This window comes from Plecotus auritus (genome assembly GCF_963455305.1).
Source record: "Plecotus auritus genome assembly, chromosome: 4".
NCBI classification, from domain to species: domain Eukaryota; kingdom Metazoa; phylum Chordata; class Mammalia; order Chiroptera; family Vespertilionidae; genus Plecotus; species Plecotus auritus.
The window spans coordinates 67,964,117-67,983,746 of NC_137775.1; the positions used below are offsets into that span (position 1 = coordinate 67,964,117).

At 42.9% G+C, this 19,630-nt stretch overlaps 1 protein-coding gene and 1 long non-coding RNA gene across 2 annotated transcripts; one reads left to right on the plus strand and one right to left on the minus strand.

Annotated features, from left to right (window-relative positions):
• Window positions 1–951: 951 nt before the first annotated feature.
• LOC308246304 lies at window positions 952–10,282 on the minus strand. The gene is made up of 3 exons (XR_013960392.1): window positions 10,071–10,282; window positions 2,998–3,141; window positions 952–1,631 (listed from the first exon to the last, which is right to left on the minus strand). It is a non-coding gene; the product is annotated as an uncharacterized lncRNA (long non-coding RNA).
• On the plus strand, window positions 9,884–14,293 carry EEF1A1 (eukaryotic translation elongation factor 1 alpha 1). The gene is made up of 8 exons (XM_080664431.1): window positions 9,884–10,417; window positions 11,283–11,460; window positions 11,741–11,920; window positions 12,033–12,329; window positions 12,421–12,571; window positions 12,662–12,918; window positions 13,003–13,237; window positions 13,336–14,293. Exons 2-8 carry the CDS (start codon window positions 11,317–11,319, stop codon window positions 13,458–13,460), a joined length of 1,389 nt encoding a protein of 462 aa, XP_080520557.1. The 5' UTR covers window positions 9,884–10,417; window positions 11,283–11,316; the 3' UTR covers window positions 13,461–14,293.
• The last annotated feature ends 5,337 nt before the right edge of the window (window positions 14,294–19,630 follow it).

A 19,630-nucleotide genomic window follows, 5' to 3' on the forward strand; every position in this document is an offset into this window, starting at 1 on the left:
TTGCAAAAGGGATGGAGAAGCACAGAGGAGAGCCCTTACCCAGGTCTAGGGGATTCAGGAAAGACCTCTAGAGAGTGTCGCTCTCACTTCCCAGGTGCAGAAACTGATCCTCATGCACATGCCCAAGATCACAGAGCTCATGAGAAACAGACCTGATTCAATCCCAAGCCTCCAACCCCAATGCCACGTTCTTTCCACTCTTCAGCTTCCTCCCTGCAGCACTTTGCTCATTTCTCCTCTTTAGCACAGACTTCATCCTAACGTGTGTTGCATGGCAACACTTCCCATAATTCTGGGACAGTACATGTAATTTTGCTTAAATACTATTCCATTATGATTTCATGGGTCAAAGGTGATTTGGAAAATTATCAGCGTTTAACTACATTATCTAGCTGATTAGAAAGACTGTCAGCTCCTTGTCAAAGGCTACTGAGCAATAAATGCTTAAGAATGGTTATCAGTTTTCTCAATTATAAACTGTTAGGGTAACTGTAAGGATTAAATTCATTAATGTGCATAGGCCATCCAGCACAGTGCTGGTATAGGTCTGAGCTCAGCTGTAATTACTGAATGAGAGGATGACTGATGGGTGGGTGGGTGAATGAATGGAGAAATAGGGCCTATGTTTGTTCTCAATGAGCTCTCACAGCCCTCACCACCCCCTACTTGTTTCTAAGTCAATCTCAGTTATAAGTGTGATCCACTCCCCTTTCAAGCCACATTAAATGTCATTTTCTATTTGCTAAGCAGACATTAGGGCAATGATGTCCAGAATGTTCCCTGGCCCCATTAAGGCTGGTGTATAATCCTCATTCCTAGTCAAACCTAAAAAAAAAAAAATCAAATAAGAAAACACAGTCCAAAATAGAAAGAGAGACCAGGGCCCATTAGGAGGGCTGCTGGAAAACGCGTGAATTTTGGAATGATTTTTAATACCAAAGGAAGATTTTTACAGTTGATTCATTTTTTTTAAATATATTTTTATTGATTTCAGAGAGGAAGAGAGAGGAATAGAGAGCCAGAAACATCGATGAGAGAGAAACATCAATCAGCTGCCTCCTGCACGCCCCCAACTGGGGATGTGCCCGTAACCAAGATACATGCCCTTGACTAGAATCGAACCTGGGACCCCTGAGTCCGCAGGCCGACGCTCTATCCACTGAGCCAAACCGGTCAGGGCTTACAGTTGATTCTTAAAGACAGCATTCATGTGTCAGTAGAAAAAATATATGAAAGGTGAAACATATTGCATTCCCATATTCCCTCTCTATTCATTCAACAAATGTTTATTGACCATCGACTATGTGCCAGGCACCAGATTTCATGGTAAAAGGAAAAAAAAAAAAAAGAGAGAGAGAGAGAAAGTCTACAAGGTCTCTGCTGTCATGGAGTTTACATTTAGTAGAGGAGACAAAGCTGAAACAGTAGCCAAGTGAATAAAATAATTACATGTTGTGAAAAGTGGTAAAAAGGAAACAAAGAAAGGGCTGTAATGGAAAATAACAGGGAAGCTTCTCAGACAGACTCCTCAGAGAATACAGCAGATGGAATGACACCTGAGGGAGGAGGTAGAGCCAGCCATGCTTGAGTCCTGCCCTTCACTCAGCTTACCAACTCCTGGGCCATTTATGCTGTAAAACAAGTTATGTGAGCAAAATATTCCTGCACTGATTGCTTCATTTCATGATAATCAAAATAAATTGCATTTTCCCCAATTTTCTAAAATATATTTTTATTGATTTCAGACAGGGAGAGGGAGAGAAAGATAGAAACATCGATGAGAATCATTGATTGGCTGCCTCCTCCATATCCCCAACCGGGAATCAAGCCTGCAACCCCGGGCATGTACTCTGACCAGGAATTGAACCAGTGACCTCTCGGTTCATGGGTTGATGCTCAACCACTGAGTCACATCACTGGGCTATAGTTCATTCCTCTTTACTGCTGAGCAGTTTTCTACTGTACTGTACCATCATCTGTTTATCCAGTCACCTGTTGATGGACATTTGGGTTGTTCTCAGGCTTTGGTGATTACAAATAAAGCTGCTATGAACATTTGGCCCCAAGTCTTTGTGGACACATGCTTTAATTTCTCTTATTTCGTAGAAGTAGTAATATGGTAAATGTATGTTTAACCTCCTTAGAAATTGCTAAACTGTTTTCTTAAGATATTGTAGCATTTTATATTCTCACTAGCCATGTTATTTACAACTGCTTGCCCAAAGTTGGTACTATCTTTTTAATTTTAGCCTTTTTAGTGTGTGCATGGTGATATCTCAGTGTGATTTTTATCACCTTAATTCATGAAGGATATTTTCTTTTTTTTTCTTTTTTTTTTTTTAAAATATATTTTATTGATTTTTTACAGAGAGGAAAGGAGAGGGATAGAGAGCTAGAAACATCGATGAGAGAGAAACATCGATCAGCTGCCTCCTGCACACCCCCCACTGGGGCCGTGCCCGCAACCAAGGCACATGCCCCTGACCGGAATCGAACCCGGGACCCTTCAGTCCGCAGGCTGACGCTCTATCCACTGAGCCAAACCGGTTTCGGCCATGAAGGATATTTTCACTAGATAAAGAATTCTGGGGAAAAAAGGAGACATATGTACTACTATTTGTAATATTTCAAACAGAATCTCTTATTATCAGAAAGTCAAAAAAAAAAAAATTCTGGGTTGTTCAGGTTTATTTCAGCACTTCAAGTTGTTGTTCATCTATCTCTTTGCTTCCCGCTTTCTGATGAGATGTCCACAGTCATTTCAATCGTTGCTTCTTTATATGTGCTCCCCTATTTTCCTCTGAGCACTTTCAGTTTTCTTCTCAACCTTTGTTTTTTAGCAGTGTGACTATGATAGGTCTTATTATCTTTCTTGGGTTTCACTGAGTAAATTGTCTCTGTCCTTCACCAATTTGGGAAATGTTCAGCCACTATTTCTCCATAATATATTAACCAACGTAGGGAAAAAAAGGAGTTCTACCTACAGCTTTCACTTACCTTTTGCAACAGAAACTAATCTGTTGTTGTCTGACAGTGAGGGTCATCTTTCCACAGAAAAACTCTTTTTGAGTCGATTAGTCAAAGATAGCACAGAGACACACTAACTCATCCTTCATCCATTCACAGGTACTGTTTTAGGTGCTGAGGACAGAATAATGAACAAAACAATAATAGTTAATTCTTAAAGAATGTAAGGAACATTTAAATATATATATTAGCTTATTTAATCCTCATTATAACTCTATAAATAAGTCATATCCCCATTTTACAGATGAGGAAGCTGAGATTTAAATATGTTTAAGGTTACATAGCTAGTAAAAACCAGAAATAGACTCTGAACTTAGCTAGTTGAGCTCTGGAATGTGCACTTTCAATCCGTACTTCTTTACTTGCCAAAGGATAGGCAGCCTTTATCTTTAACCATGTGAGTACTAGGCAAATCACTCATTCTGACACTTTTCCTTATCTATAAAATTAGTGGGATTCACTAGATGAAAACTAAACTCTCTTCCAGCTTGGAGAGTTTATTATTGTAGACCTTGAGAGCAAAGGCAGGTAGAGGTTAACTAGAATTAATTAAATCAAATATGGAAATAATACCTATAATAATAAAAGTATAATATGCTAATTAGACCGGACATCCTTCTGGATGACCTTCAGGAAGAAGCCGGGGCTGTGAGGGAAGCCTGGGTCCCGGGTGCCAGAGGGAAGCCGGTGCTGGCAGCAAGGGGAAGGAAGGCCTACTCTTGCATGAATTTCGTGAATCAGGCCTCTAGTAATACTATATAAAAAAGGACAGTAGTCACTATTCCAGAGCGAATCCACATATATATACAAATTCATGGAGAGATCATCAATAGTTTTTATGCATATGATGGCTTTCAGATTTTTTTTTTCATTTTGAATGTGTGTTAAAAAAAAAAAGAAAAAGAAAAAGAAAGTGACCTAATAGCTACCATAGTGCTTCCCCACTTACTGAGACCTGGTTTTCCCTTTTCATTGATGAGTATGTGTCATGCTGTTTCCATACAATCATATAAAAGAGTTGTGTGTTTTAAAAAAATAATAAGACTGCAAAGTTCTTTTTGCAGCAAAAGCAGCTTGCCAGTAGATATACCGGAAGCAGATGGTACTAGAAAAACAGAAGAGATGACATAGCAACAATTCAAAAGATACCAAATTAAAACATTTTTTAAGGATGGAAATTCAATCTTAAAAAGTACAAGGATATGATAGGACTTTAGAATTAGGAGGGACTATTTATGCTGCCTTTGATTTTTAAAAATCCTAGTTTAAAAATAACTTTTTAAAACATATCTAACTTCATAATATTTAAAACACAGTATCTTTAAGATCTAAAAATGGAGCTGATCAGGAAATTAATAAGTAACCCTAAAATGCAGAGATGTTAAACACAGAAATCAAAGCAAGGTCGCTGTGGGCCCTGGCTGGGTAGCTCAGTTGGTTGATAAACTAAGATTGCAGGTCGATTCCAGTCAGGGCACAAAGAAGAATCAATCAATGAATGCATAAATAAGTAGAACAACAAATCAATGTGTTTTTTTCTCTCTCTCCCCTGCCTCTCTCTCTCTCTCTCTCTAAAGTCAATAAATAAAAAATGAAATAAAATAAAGCAAGGTCATTATGGTATTTTCTTAGTAAAGAAACTTCATTCTATGACAAGATTCTAGTTCATGAGGACTCTCAAATAACAAAATAGCAAACAACAATTAAGATCTATTAAAGGATTATCAGGAGCTGGGCACTGTGTTAAGTACTTTACATTGATTGTCTTATCCTCACCACAACCCTAGGAGGTAGGTATTATTTATTATTATTGCACTTTATAGATATGAAAACCCAGGCTTAGAGAGGTTAAATCACTTGCCAAAATCCCATCGATAGCTGTGGTAGAGCCAACAGAGATTTGAGTGAAGGCTTTCTGACTGCCTCACCCTGAAAGCACTACTAGTATACTATATACATAACGGATAAAAACAAACAAAAAAGAAAAAACAGAAACTCCCTGCCAATTACTGTTCTAACTTGGTGCAAAAAAACATGCTCAGCACTTTTCTTATCTAATTTTCATAGTAGTCTCAGGGATAGGAATTGTCGTCCTCTTTTTATGGATGAGGAGGCTGAAGCTTAAAGAGGCCAAATAACTTGCCCAGAGCCATTCAGCCAGTAAGTGATGGATCCAAAAGTTGGATCCAGGTCTGCCTATCTCTGAAGCCCCAATGGTTTTCACAGGCCCCTGGGAGGGTGGTGGGAATCACAGTGAATACCCCAGACAGATATGTCTTGCTCTTTGTACCTGTCCAGGGAGGAGCAAAATCCCTCTCAAACCTTTTTTTTCAAGAGCAATCACCCAAAACACTCATGCTCCAAGGTTTCTACTCCCAGTTTCTACCTAAACAAGGTGAAGCCCTCTCTATTTTGAGCAGGTTTCCCTTCTGCTGTCTTAGTACCGCCCCCCGCCCCAGCCTGGGTCCCTCCTGGGTGCTCAGAAGCACCCTAGGCTTACCTGGTTCCAGCACTCACACTCCCCTAGAATCATCTGTTTACTGTTAGTGTTCCCCCTCCCATGTCTCCAGGGCTCTGCCGCACACACCATCCAACATGATTGTTTTTTGTCTCCTCAATGTCTAGCTAAGTACCTGGCACACAGCAGCTGCTCACTGAATGTTGATGATGGATGAATCAAGACTGACTTCTGAAGTCCTGTACAATTACCAACTGAATGCCATCATAGGAAAGTCCCTGCCACTTACAGCACACACACACACTGTCACATGTATTTGTGAATCTATAGTTTTATACTTAAGTGAAATGGACCAAATAGTACTCATTACTAGAATGAATAATGATAATTGATAGAGTAAATTTTTCTATATTTTGAGCAGAGTTTTCTTTTTTTCATTTTTTTTAAAGAGCCAATAATTATTTTCTAATTATAATATGCACTAACATTTGTAAAATTGCATGTTCAGGTACATTTTCTCACTTCATCCTAATGGTCAGTTCTGTGAAATAGGTACTATTAGTTTTTTTGTGTTTTTTTTTTTTTTTTTTACAGTAGAATACCAAGTTCAAGCGTGATTTATTCAAAATCACACAGCTAATAAATAAGATTGCTGGGAATAGACTCTAGCTCTTTAGTCCAGTGTTCTTTCAATTATGTCACCTATGAAGACAGAAATACTGAAATGCTGTCTATAAAATGTGTATTCATCAAAAATAGTGAGGGAAGGCTATCCTTTCCTTCATACCAAATGAAAGAGCATCTATCCTGATAGGCACTGGCTTTGGAATCATGAGAAGAGTAATAGAAATACCTTTAGTTTTCTTTAACTTCCTGGCATATTCTTCAGACTTCTCTAAACCCCTAAAAGGAAAGTAACACTTCACTATATAACCCCTCTGCAATTTTTTACTATGTACATATATAACCTATTTCAAAACTTCCTATATAATAAAAGGCTAATATGGAAATTATCCCCCTCAACCAGGAGTTTGACCTGGAGTTCGACCAGGGGTGGGGCAGCTGGCCAACTGCCCGTGGCCATGCCCCCAATCGGGGTGGGGGGTGATCGGGGGCGGGACCTGCCCACCAACCGTCCTGCGGCCTGCCCGGCCGACCTCACCCGTACACAAATTTGTGCACTGGGCCTCTAGTTTAGAAATAAAAAGATACCAATGAGTTTATTTTCTCTACTCTCAAGTTAATGTCACAAGGCAAACCAATTGAGAGCAGGTGTTGTCCAAAAAAGCTTATGGAAACACAATTTTAACTAGATAATTGAGTGCCCCCATGTGATTTTATGTCATTGAATGACTTTAGAATTGTGAGGTAGGTACTGAGGTTGAGTCATGAACAGCCCGGTTACAGATGCACTGAGAAACCAAGAACTACTGGCTATCACAGCTCTGTAAGCAGCAGAACTGAATGCCTGGTTTCCTGACTTCAATGCTACTACTTAGACCTGCTAGAAAAAGTTAGGACTAGCTCTCTGGTCAGATTCCTGGGTTCCAAAGCTGCTCTACTGGGCCCTAATGTACTCACAAGAAAATATCTCCAAGAAGTATTAAGTGAAAAAAGCAAGGTAATATATTGTATTTTACCATTTTGTGCAAAAAAAAAAAGTGAAACTTTAAAAAATAATATGTCTGCATTTGCTTATTATGCATAAGCTATCAGTTGCCTTATAAGTCCCTCCATCTGCAAAATGAGAGTGGTGGGGTTACATTAAATACTGCAAATGTTAGAATAGTGCCTGGTACACTGAATGAAGTACCATTTTACTTGGATTCTCAAGCCAAATATTCCATTTTAAAAATATTTTTTTTCCCCAAAACTGCTGTTTGTTGTAGCAGCAGTTGAAACAGGTGCTAACAGCAAGTGGATCTTGTCGCCTTTGGGGGCTGTGACTGTGCCCCTCAAAGTGAATTGGAAGGTTCTACACTCCTGGTGGTAAAATAAAATTTAATAAAAAAAAAAAAATTTTTTTTATTGATTTCAGAGAGGAAGGGAGAGGGAGAGATAGAAACATCAATGAGAGAATCATTGATAGGTTGTCTCCCCCACGCCCACACTGGGGGGAGGGAGCCCGGAACCCAGGCTTGTGCCCTGACGGGGAATCAAACCCTGACATCCTGGTTCCTAGGTCGACCAATGAGTTACGAGGGCTGGGCTTAAAAAATAATTTTTAATTGGCACGGGCAAGATGAAAACGTGGCCAACCACAGCAAAATGTAATTACTTAAAGCTGCTTTAAATTAGGTCCAATCGAGTAATTAGCCAATATTGAAAGATGCTTGGTGAATCACAATTACAGATATCAAAGAACTAGTAGTGTTTACCTTTCTACTAAGTAAATTAATAACTAAAATCGTTGTTGTTGTTTTTTTTAAAAAAATAGGGTCTTGCATATGTTCTCTACAATGTATTTTAACAGTTTGCTACTCTAGTATGAACAATTTTAAGAAATATCTTAAGCAAAATTCGACCTTAGGTTTTGACCCAAAAGTACATTTACAAGTCTCAACAATGTTACTGTTACCGTTTTAACATCTAAAAGGCATACTGTATCTGCTCTAAAGTCGTAGGGGAAAATGATTATGGATTAGGATTATGTTCAAAACATAGGGTAAGGGAAAGAGCTTTAAAAAAACAAGTATATTTGCTTCAATCCTTTAGAGGCCAAGCCACCCTGACGAAAACCGACCCCCACCCTGAGCCACGTGGGGTTTTCTGCCTCCTCCCCGGCGCTTCCTTCCGCACTCGGAGCACGAAAGAAAGTGACCTCAAGGTGGGGGCGTGTCCGGGGGCGGATCGGGGTGACCCGGGCTCCTGGCCGATCGGAGCCATCCGGGCTCGAGCTGCCAGGCTCCATGTCGCAGGTCCTGGCCTGCCCACGCGTGTCCGAGCGCCCGGGAAGCGTGGACCGCGCGGTCGGGGGAGCGGGAGCGAGGGAAGGGCCGCCCCAGCCCGCCCCGCCCCGCCTCCTCGGAAGCCGGGTGCGGCCGGGGCTGCTCCGGGACCCGCGTTCCTGTCCCGCTGCGGCCCCGATGGAGACCGGAAACGTGAGCACTGCCGCGACAAGAGGCTGTGGCCAGTGTCCAACCTTAACTCACCTTATGGCTCAAGGTCCCCGCTCCCGACCCCCTGCCCGAGGCTGGCCAGTATCGCGACGAGAATAAGGGCGCCCACTCAGTGGTGCCAGTAGGTTACTAGGAAAATGCAAGGAGGAAAAAAGAATTTGCGAGAGACGCTAGGGAAAAAAAATATATAGAAAAGGGTTTTTGTTGCTAGAAAAAGATGTATTCTAGGGAAACGCTTACATGGCCTAGTTTCTTTCATGAAAACTATCGCGAAGTTAAACTGAGAAGGCTAGAAATCTCTTAAGAAAGAGAAAAACCTGATTTTTAGAAGTTTATATCTACAAAGACTGGTAAACCAAGAAAACATAGGAAGGCTATTCCAAGACTTCTTTCATTAAAAAGGGAGGTGGAGAGGCATCTGATTGTGAGAACTGAAAGCCGACTAGAACTAGATCCTACAATAAAATAGAAAGTAGGCACACATTTGCTTTTAACTGCTTCCCAACTGTTTTATACATTAGCTCTGCTCTTCCAATTTGATTGTGGTTCCTCTCCAGGAAGAGTCTTTTGCACATGCCACAGAGCTTTGCCTAGCACTGGACACGGCAGATTCTCGAATATTTGTTAGTGGATTGGCTGGAGATGTTGCAAAGATGTTCTACACATGGAAGAAGACATCATAATGATCTCGTGATTAGCTAATTTTAAAAAAGGTGTTTCCTTCAAAGGAGTATTTCTGAGTCTGCCCAGATTGGCAACCAAAAAGGCCCCATCCAGTTTCCTAGGCGACTTTTGAGAAGCAGTGATTTCACACGGGGTGGGTAACTTTGCTGATGCCGTCTCTACGTGAGATCATGTGGAAAGGCTGAATTTGAACATTCCTTTTAAATTGCTCACGCATGCAATCCAATGAGTGTACAACTAACTGGAAAAAAATGTACCACGAGGATGACACACCACCAGGGTCCTTTCAGTGTAATAAAACTAGAAGTAGAAGGAAGGCAAACTGTAAGATTAAAGTCGATTCTACACTGAAAAACTGGACTGTGCGGTGAACGTGTGATACGGGCTTTGACTGGAACAGGCCAAGTGGCCAACCCGGTAGCATATCCGCGGGGCTCGCGGCCAGAGTCGCCCGCTCACGATCCCCTAAGTGCGACGCGCGGGGCTCTTCAGCTGGGAGGGGCGTCGAGGGCAAAGGCGGGGGAGGAGCCAGCCGCGTGGGGCTGCGCGACCCTCAGAGGAAGCAGTTCCAGGGTTGGTCCCCGCCCAGACCTGCGAGAGGACAAAGGTGAGCACGGAAGGTGTCTAGCGGGGTGAAGGGATACCCCAATCTCGAGATCACATCGTTGCAGTTAAACCAGGAACGGTAGAGGGAAGATCCCGAGCGTCCCCGCCCCACCGTCTCCTCGCCGTCCCATCCCCCAGCGGCTGCCGGGAGTAATTCATACAAAAGGGGGACTCGCCTGGGCCTCGGGAAATCCCAGGGACCGTCGGTAAACTCGCAGAATCCAGGCACTGCGCGTCCCCGCCCCTCGCCCCTCGCGCTCGTCGTCACCGGGGTCGGGAGGAGCATGCGCGAGGAGACGTGTGTTCTTCAGTGGGCGAGCGCACATCGCCCACGGTCCCCGGACGGCGGGGGGAAGGGACGGCGCTCGCGCGGGCGCCGGGCGGCGGTGGCGCGGGGTGAGCTGGGAAAGTCTGTCGTGTGCTGGCTCCGCCCTGTTCCCCGAGGGTGGGGGCAGAGCCATATATAAGTGCCGTAGTCCTGCCGGACGTTCTTTTTCGCAACGGGTTTGCCGCCAGAACACAGGTGAGTACCGGGCGTGGCCTCCGCGGGCCGGGCCTCCGGGAGCGGGCCGCGGCCTCGCGTGCCTGTCCCCCCGCCGTGCCACGGCGCCCCTGTGCGCTATTCTGTGCCCCGAATTTCGGGCCGTAAGTTGGGTGGGAGGGTTCGAGGCCTGCGCTTTTCCAGGAGCGCCCCGAGGCCTCGTGCTGGAGTTGAGGCCTGGTTGGCGCGCCGTGCCCACCGCGTGCGAACCCCGCTCTGCCTCCTGGCCTGATACCCTAAAGCCTCCGGCCATTTCAGTTTCCAGAGAAAGCCTCTCCCGTGTTTCCCGTCGAGGTAGTTTAGCCGAGGCTGGTCGGGATCTCGGCAGGTTTTTTTTTGGGGGGGGGGCCGTCGGGTTCGCGGGGGACGGCGGCGGGGCCCGCCCGGCGCACATGGCCGGCAGGCAGCGGCCCCCGAGGGGGACGAGGAGGAGCCCGTGGCCTGCGCCTGGGACCCACCCCGCCCGCCCGCACCAGTTGCGTGCGCGGAAAGATGGCCGCTCCCGGCGCCGGGCAGGGACTCAAAATGGAGGACGCGGCCCGGCCGGGCGGGTGGGTCACCGCACAAAGGAAAGGGCCTTTCCCCCACGGCTGCCGCTTCTTGTGACCGCACCGTGTGCCGGCCCGGCACCTCGATTTCTATTCGTGGCCTGTGGAGCTGGGCCGGCTGGGGGAGGGGCCGTGCGCCATGGAGTTTCCCCACACTCGGTGGGTGGAGACCGGAGTTGGGCCAGCTTGGCGTTGGTCCTAATTCTCCTTGGAATTTGCCCTTTGATTTTGGATCTTGGCTTATTCGGAAGCCTGTGGTACAGGGGTTTAGAAGTAGTTTTTTTTTTTCTTGAATGTAGGTGTCGTGAAAACCACCATTAACTCAAACCCAAGATGGGAAAGGAAAAGACTCACATCAACATCGTCGTCATTGGACACGTAGATTCCGGCAAGTCTACCACTACTGGCCATCTGATCTACAAATGTGGTGGGATCGACAAAAGAACCATCGAGAAATTTGAGAAGGAGGCTGCTGAGGTAGGTACTTAGGTAATTACAAATGCCCGCAAGTACATTAAGGGGTACTTTTCTAGAAAATAGTCTCCCGTCTACTTCTGCATGGCATACAAGCTTAGGTATAGGCTAACATGCATGGAGTCGCTTTGCTCTAACCATGTTCCGAGAATAAGGTAAAGTTACCTGGGTTTAACAGTTGTAAACTGGAATTGAGCATTTTTGCCAACTAGTGGAATAAGGAATTTCAAGTTGGAATTTGAGCATGTCTTAGTTACCAAGCAACCGTTCTTAATCCTTACAGATGGGGAAGGGCTCCTTCAAGTATGCCTGGGTCTTGGATAAACTGAAAGCCGAACGGGAGCGAGGTATCACCATTGATATCTCCCTGTGGAAATTCGAGACCAGCAAGTATTATGTGACCATCATTGATGCCCCAGGGCACAGAGACTTCATCAAAAACATGATTACAGGCACATCTCAGGTTTGTAGAATTAATAATTAGAAAATTAACTCTTTGGGTCTGTTACATTGGGCTCATCCTTTTTGAAGAGCTTCCGTTTAATAATAGGATATGGTCTTGTTTTCTTTTAAAGGCTGACTGTGCTGTCCTGATTGTTGCTGCTGGTGTTGGTGAATTTGAAGCAGGCATCTCCAAGAATGGACAGACCCGTGAGCATGCCCTTCTGGCCTACACACTGGGTGTGAAACAGCTGATTGTTGGTGTTAACAAAATGGATTCCACTGAGCCACCCTACAGCCAGAAAAGATACGAGGAAATTGTTAAAGAAGTCAGCACCTACATTAAGAAAATTGGCTACAACCCTGACACAGTAGCATTTGTGCCAATTTCTGGTTGGAATGGTGACAACATGCTGGAGCCAAGTGCTAATGTGAGTTTTAAGACAGTTGGAAAAAGCACTAGAAAGAAGCCGGCCAGGTATGGGGGCAGGTAACAGTAATTGATAATCTTGTGTTCTTTAGATGCCTTGGTTCAAGGGATGGAAGGTCACCCGTAAAGATGGCAATGCCAGTGGAACCACACTGCTTGAAGCTCTGGATTGCATCCTGCCACCAACTCGTCCAACTGACAAGCCCCTGCGTCTGCCCCTCCAGGATGTCTACAAAATTGGTGGTAAGTTGAACATTAATAATATCAGAATGTAATGTGTGGAAGGCTACAATTTCTTCACAAGCATTTATGACTATACCCTAAACATTTTAGGTATTGGTACTGTCCCTGTGGGCAGAGTGGAGACTGGTGTTCTCAAGCCCGGCATGGTGGTCACCTTTGCTCCAGTCAATGTTACAACTGAAGTGAAGTCTGTTGAAATGCACCATGAAGCTTTGAGTGAAGCTCTTCCTGGGGACAATGTGGGCTTCAACGTCAAGAACGTGTCTGTCAAAGATGTTCGCCGTGGCAATGTGGCTGGTGACAGCAAAAATGATCCACCAATGGAAGCAGCTGGCTTCACAGCTCAGGTAAGGCTAAATGTCATGTTCTTCCTCCCAGAGCCTTAAATGTCTTTTGAGACTCAGGAAATAAATTAAAATCCTTTTTCCAAGGTGATTATCCTGAACCACCCAGGCCAGATCAGTGCTGGATATGCGCCTGTGCTGGATTGTCACACAGCTCACATTGCTTGCAAATTTGCTGAGCTGAAGGAGAAGATTGATCGTCGTTCTGGGAAAAAGCTGGAAGATGGCCCCAAGTTTTTGAAATCTGGTGATGCTGCCATCGTTGATATGATTCCTGGCAAGCCCATGTGTGTTGAGAGCTTCTCTGACTACCCTCCACTGGGTAAGATTGAGCATTTACAGTAATTACACATTTTACTTGATGAAAACTATTTGTTTTGTGTGCTGTGTCTAATGATAATATGAAATTTGTTTTAATAGGCCGTTTCGCTGTTCGTGACATGAGACAGACAGTTGCTGTGGGTGTCATCAAAGCAGTGGACAAGAAGGCAGCTGGAGCTGGCAAAGTCACCAAGTCTGCCCAGAAAGCTCAGAAGGCTAAATGAATATTATTCCCAACACCTGCCACCCCAGTCTTAATCAGTGGTGGAAGAACGGTCTCAGAACTGTTTGTCTCAATTGGCCATTTAAGTTTAATAGTAAAAGACTGGTTAATGATTACAATGCATCGTAAAACCTTCAGAAGGAAAGGAGAATGTTTTGTGGACCATTTGGTTCTTTTGTGTGTGTGGCAGTTTTTAAGTTATTAGTTCTTAAAATCAGTACTTTTTAATGGAAACAACATGACCAAAAATCTGTCACAGAATTTTGAGACCCATTAAAATAACAAAGTTTAATGAGAAACCTGTGTGTTCTTTTGGTCAACACTGTAACTTTCTGTTATACTGCTTGGGTAAAAGACTTCAGAATTGCCCATGACCTATTTCCAGTGTTATATCTGCTGATACTTAACAATTGGATAGTTCTGTTAACATTTTTTTTCCTGGGTGGGAACTTAGGGGTTTTTTGTGGGAATTTTTTTTCCCCACTGAATCACCTGTCTCTTCATGGTGAAAGCTATGGGAAAGGGGGTCTGTTGGTGTAACACTAAATAGGTTAGAACAGGTAAGCAAAGAGTAACTTTGTGTTTGTAAGCTAGTTTCTAAAGGCCAAATTCTGTAAAGGCCATGTGTTAACATAAAATTTTGTAGTTACATCAATATTAAATTTGTTGGTATGTCAAATTTTAGTTTTCCAGTTTTACTGGAATGTGAATTCACATTTACAAATGTTGAGGTAGTTTAAGAACCTTAAGTGAGGTTTGAATAGTATTGAGCACTGTCTTGCTGCAGTTATTGTATCCAAATTCTAGGAAAAATAAATTGATGCTGGAAGTTCAGTGTGTTTTGTCACTTAAATGCTTTCCAAAGTCCACTTCCAATAGGAATTTTCATCTAAAGTTGGAGAAATACTGCCACATTGATTAAACAGTTTAAGGAGGCATGGTGGCAGATTGCTCTAATTTGAAAACTTGAAATTCTGCCTAGTGCCACTTTAAAAGATAACCTTACTGGAAATTAGTTTCTAAAATGTGACAGTTGGATAGGTTGTAAGTAAGCACTTTTAAACTAGCTGGGGTAATCTGCATGCAGTGATTGCTTGTAGTTAATAAGTTGATGTTTGCTTGAGTGGCAGCCATTTAGTTTTTTTTAAAATATATTTTTAATTTATTTCAGAGGAAGGGAGAGAGAAACATCAGTGATGGAGAATCATTGATTGGCTGTCTTCTGCATGGTACCCCATTGGGGATTGAGCCCACAACCCGGGCACATGCCCTGACCAGGAACCAAACCCATGACCTGGTTTCACAGGTCGATGCTGAACCACGCTGGTCGGGGCTAGTTTTTGATGGTAAATCAAAACACTTAGAAAAGGAATTCCATGAATCTGGAAATTTTAATTCTGTGTAATAGTATCCCGCTCAAAATGGCAAAATTAGACAACTTGTATGTTAATTGAATCCTGTTAGCAATATATATATATGTCCCCTTCTTCCCCCATTGACCTCCCACCCAAGACAAGCCTTGCCCTAGCTGGTTTGTCTCGGTGAATGGTGTTGGCCTACAGACAGAAAGGTCCCAGGTTTTGCCAGGTTGCTGGCTTAATCCCCAGTAGGCAATGATTATAATCATTGATGTTTCTCCCTCTCTGAAATTGAAATACATTTCTAAAAATAGGTAGGCCTAGACAGTACTGGCTGAGACATTCGAGGGGTGTGAAAAGGCTAAAAGATTTCTCTAGTTCCATGAGATAAGTAGCCCCCTTAAGTTATTTGTAACTTGCTTATTTGTACAGGTGAGAAAAATTGGCCAGTTTTAGTGGTAGCTGATAAGCAAATTTGACAAAGCTGCAGGATTTATTCTACTAAAATAAGATTGTTCCAGCCTCCCCCAGGAATGTTTAACTGCAGAGAAGAGAACACCAGTATTTGAAAGGGTAGGAAGGAGGGTGACCAGAGTCAAGGAAGAGTTTAGTTGCTAGCTTCCTTTCCACAGAACCCAGTATCTGTAGGCTTGCCAAGACTTGTCTGGTTTTGAGCACCACCTACTGGTCACTACAAACTAGTTTTACATTCATGAACAAAGTTTTATTTTTGCTCTGAGGTTCTACACTTAATGGCATTTCCTTGTGTTTTCATCAATGTAAAGATCTCAAAATGCTGTTGAAATTTGGTGCTGGGAATTCTGGTGTTTTTCAGGTGTTAAACATATATTGCCTTTAAGACTTTTTTTTAACATTTTTTAAAAATCTATTTTTATTGATTTCAGAGAGGAAGGAAGCAGGAGAGATAGACACATCAACGATGAGAGAGAACCATTGATTGGCTGCCTCCTGCATGGATAGAGCCAGAAACCTGGGCATGTGCCCTTTACTGGAATCGAACCCAGGACCCCTCAGTCCGCAGGCTAATGCTCAATGCACCAAGCCAAACTGGCTAGGGCTTTTTTAACATCTTAAGCCCACGATAGTCAATGTAAAATAACCAGATTTTGATCAATGTAAAATAATTTATGCCCTCATCTTCCGTAATTTACCTCCCAAATCTCAGGTGCATCAAAAACTCAGCTATCTGGCTCGTGGCTCAAGAACCTAGTCTAGTAGTGACTATTTTGATCTAACGTTTAACCATCTCTGCTGTTTTTTCAGTCTCTGATTTCTCAATGAAGAATGCATATGGTTCTTTTCAACATTACCTTGGGGTTTTAGTGACAGCATTTATATCTTCCTGTGGTGATTCTAGAAGACTTAATTCAACTAGAGATTTTGATTTGTAAATATCCCCGGCTCTGATCAGATTATTTGCAGCTAGCAAAGTTCCCCCATGGCACTAAGACAACTAAAATCACCTTAGTTTTTTTTAAATACTTGGTATTTATTTTTAAAATTTTTTTAGCCCTCACCCAAGGCTATTTTTTCCATTGATTTCTAGAGAGAGTGGGAGGGAGGCGGGGAGAGGACATTGATTGGCTGCGTCCTGCACACGCCATACTGGGGATTGAGCCTGCAACCCTGGCATGTGCCCTTGACTGGAATTGAACTTGAGACCCTTCAATCCACAGGCCTATGCTCTATCCACTGAGCCAAACTGACTAGGGCCAGAAGCAGTTTTTTCAAGAACACAGGTGGTCATTTGTTTGAGTTTTGTTCTGCCCAATAGACTGTACAAATCAGTGAAGAAATGTTGGTTTTCAGTATGGGATGTAAAAATCCTGAAGCATATTGCCAGGACTATGGTTTTAATTTTTAAAATTTATTTACCTTGGTATCAATTCCTGTTGAGTTGAGCACCAAGCTAATGCCAAAAGAATTTTTTCTTGGCTGTAGTATTGACAATTTTTGAAATGGCAACTGGAGATAAAGGGTGTCAATTTCCTGTGTGTCAACATGATGTTAAGGCCAAATGCTAGTTCATTTGTCATGAAATGCTGCAGAAATAAATCCAGTCCAGAAAGTTGCATTCTGGAATGAGTTCTAGATTCTGGTGATGGAGAGTGCTGTTTCAGATGCGAGAAGAGGGAATAATACATTTCCTCTTTTTTTGTTTTTTTTTTGTTTACCTTCCTAAAGTTTTCTTCTCTGATCTGGTTTTGCTTTTAATAACTCTTCCCCCCACCCCCCACTTACAAACCCATAGGTTCTCCCAAGTAGCATCAAAGTCACTGACCGACCTCCATTATTTGCAGATTTCCGGAAACTCATGACTAGTTAAAACCAGAATTGAAGCATAACTATTGTAAACTAGAGGTCCCGTGCGCCCTCGCAGTCCCGGAGCCCTTGTGGGATGTCCGACTGACTGCTTAGGCCTGCTCCCCATGGACATCCCTGTGGGAGGGCACTGACCACCAGGGGGCAGCTCCAGCCCCACCCCCCATCTCTCCACCGCTGGTGTCCTCCCTGTGTGAGAGGAGGCTGAAGGGCTGATTGGGGGACAGTGGCAGCCGACCCAGCCCCCCGACAACCCCTCTGCTACCGCTACTGGTTGCTGCCACCCTCCCTCTCACAATCACTGTCCCCTCCCTCTGCCCACTGGCACCTGCCTTGGCTGGCCTGGCACCACCTGTTCACCAGCCCCTCTTCCCTTCTCTCCCCCTCCCCACCCTCCATTCAGTTGATTTGCATATTAGGCTTTTATTATATAGGATACGTTACTTGCGCATCCAGTGATTTAAAAGAGAAAATGTATTAACTTTGTTAGGAAACTGCCACATGGCTCTTGAAGGTTGACTCAATCCAATAGAAATCTCTGAGAGGGACCTTATCATTTTGCTGTTTTCTAAAGAAAGGGTTATGCTGTAGTCCAGCAGTCACCAGCAGAAATGAGTGAAGTAAGTAGAAGGAATATTGTCATTTATCTTTAACTGCTTTTACTAGGACCCTGGATCTCTTAAGTGTTTAGAACTCAGTTTAGTCTCTGTGGAACAGACATAAAACAAAAATAATGCTGAATTGATGTTATAATAATTATATCCTAAGCAAACAAAGAATATTAGAAAGCCTAAGCAAGAGATTTCATATATAAAAGATTTTTTCCCTCCATATTTATTTAAATTTATTATATATATATATTTTATTGATTTTTTTACAGACAGGGAGAGGGATAGTTAAAAACATCGATCAGCTCCCTCCTGCACACCCCTATTGGGGATGTGCCCACAACCAAGGTATATGCCCTTGACCAGAATCGAACCTGGGACCCTTCAGTCTGCAGGCCGACTCTCTACCCACTGAGCCAAACCAGTTAGGGCTCATTTATATATTTAAAAAAAATTTTTTTTTAATTGATTTCAGAGAGGATGGGAGAGAGAGGGGGAGGGGGAGAGTGAGAGAGAGAGAGAGAGAGAGAAACTTCAATGATGAGAGAGAATCATTGATTGGCTGCCTCCTGCACACCCCACACTGGGGATCCAGCCCACAACCTGGGCATGTGGCCCAACTGGGAATCTTAACCATGACCTCCTGGTCCATACGTCACAATGCTCAACCACTGAGCCATGCTGGCTGGGCCTTCCCCACTTCTTTATTTTAATGTATGTAAATACATTAAAGTTTACCTTTTTAAAGTATATAGTTCTGCAAGTTTTGACATGTATACAGCACATCGCAATAAAGTTTCCATCCACCCTTCCCCCTGAAACTTTCCCTGTGTCTCTTTGTAGTCAACAGCTATCCTCTCCCCCAGTCTTTGGTAACCACTGATCTATTTTCTGTTCTTACAATTTTGGTTTTGCACCAATATCATATACCTGGATTCATACAGTATATAGCCTTTTGAGTCTGGTTTCTTTGATTTACCATGATGCATTTTGCATATATCATTAATCAGTGTGTTTTTGTTTTAAATAGATGTAAAACAGTTTATTCATTCCCAGCAACTAAGGGACATTTGGTTGTTTCTAGTTGTGGATGATGACAAATAAGGCCACTGTAAATGCTCACATATAGGTTTGTGTTTAACTACAGGTTTTCATTTTACTTGTGTTAAATACCACTGGGATTGCTAGGTCGAATGGCAGGTGTAAGAAACTGTGAAACTGTTTTCTCAAGTGGCTGAGTCAATGATAATAGATTAATTTTAAGTGACATTTTTAATTTTACTATGATTAAATTTTTAGGGAAGAAAAATAATTTGATGAAATGAGTGCTACACTGAGATTCTGTAGGACAGTGAAGAGCTGTGACAATGTTATGAAGGAAAAGAGAAGGAGATACTATATGAGAGAAGAGAAAAGGAAAATAATTTGGATTGGCTAGAGAAGGTACTTGTCAGGAATAGCTGAAACCTGAAGGATATGTAGGAGTTATTGAATTGGACAATATGAAAACATTGTATTACTTCTTAGACATCTCAATATATGAGGCTTAACTTGGCCTCATAATTAGACTCAGAAAAAAATCTAAGAATCTAAAAGCCTTTTAATCTAACGCACTCAAATTTTGAATGTATTCATTGAAATCTGCTTGCTTACCTCAGTGATGTGTTATATTGGAGAGCAGAGACATCTCATTGAATACTCACGACAACCTTCATAGGAGGCATGACAGAGGTATGGAGAGAGGCTCCTATGTCCTTCCATTGCTGGAAGATTTTTTCCCTCCATATTTATTTAAATTTGCCTGCTGGTAACCTACAATCTTTATATCTAGGCTATTCTTTAGGCTAAATGAACAATTTAAT

Coding starts and splice junctions, on each gene's coding strand:
- EEF1A1 (XM_080664431.1), top strand. CDS start 11,317: ATGGGAAAGGAAAAGACTCACATCAACATCGTCGTCATTGGACACGTA. Junction 11,461..11,740: donor TTGAGAAGGAGGCTGCTGAG/GTAGGTACTTAG, acceptor TAATCCTTACAG/ATGGGGAAGGGCTCCTTCAA. Junction 11,921..12,032: donor TGATTACAGGCACATCTCAG/GTTTGTAGAATT, acceptor TTTCTTTTAAAG/GCTGACTGTGCTGTCCTGAT.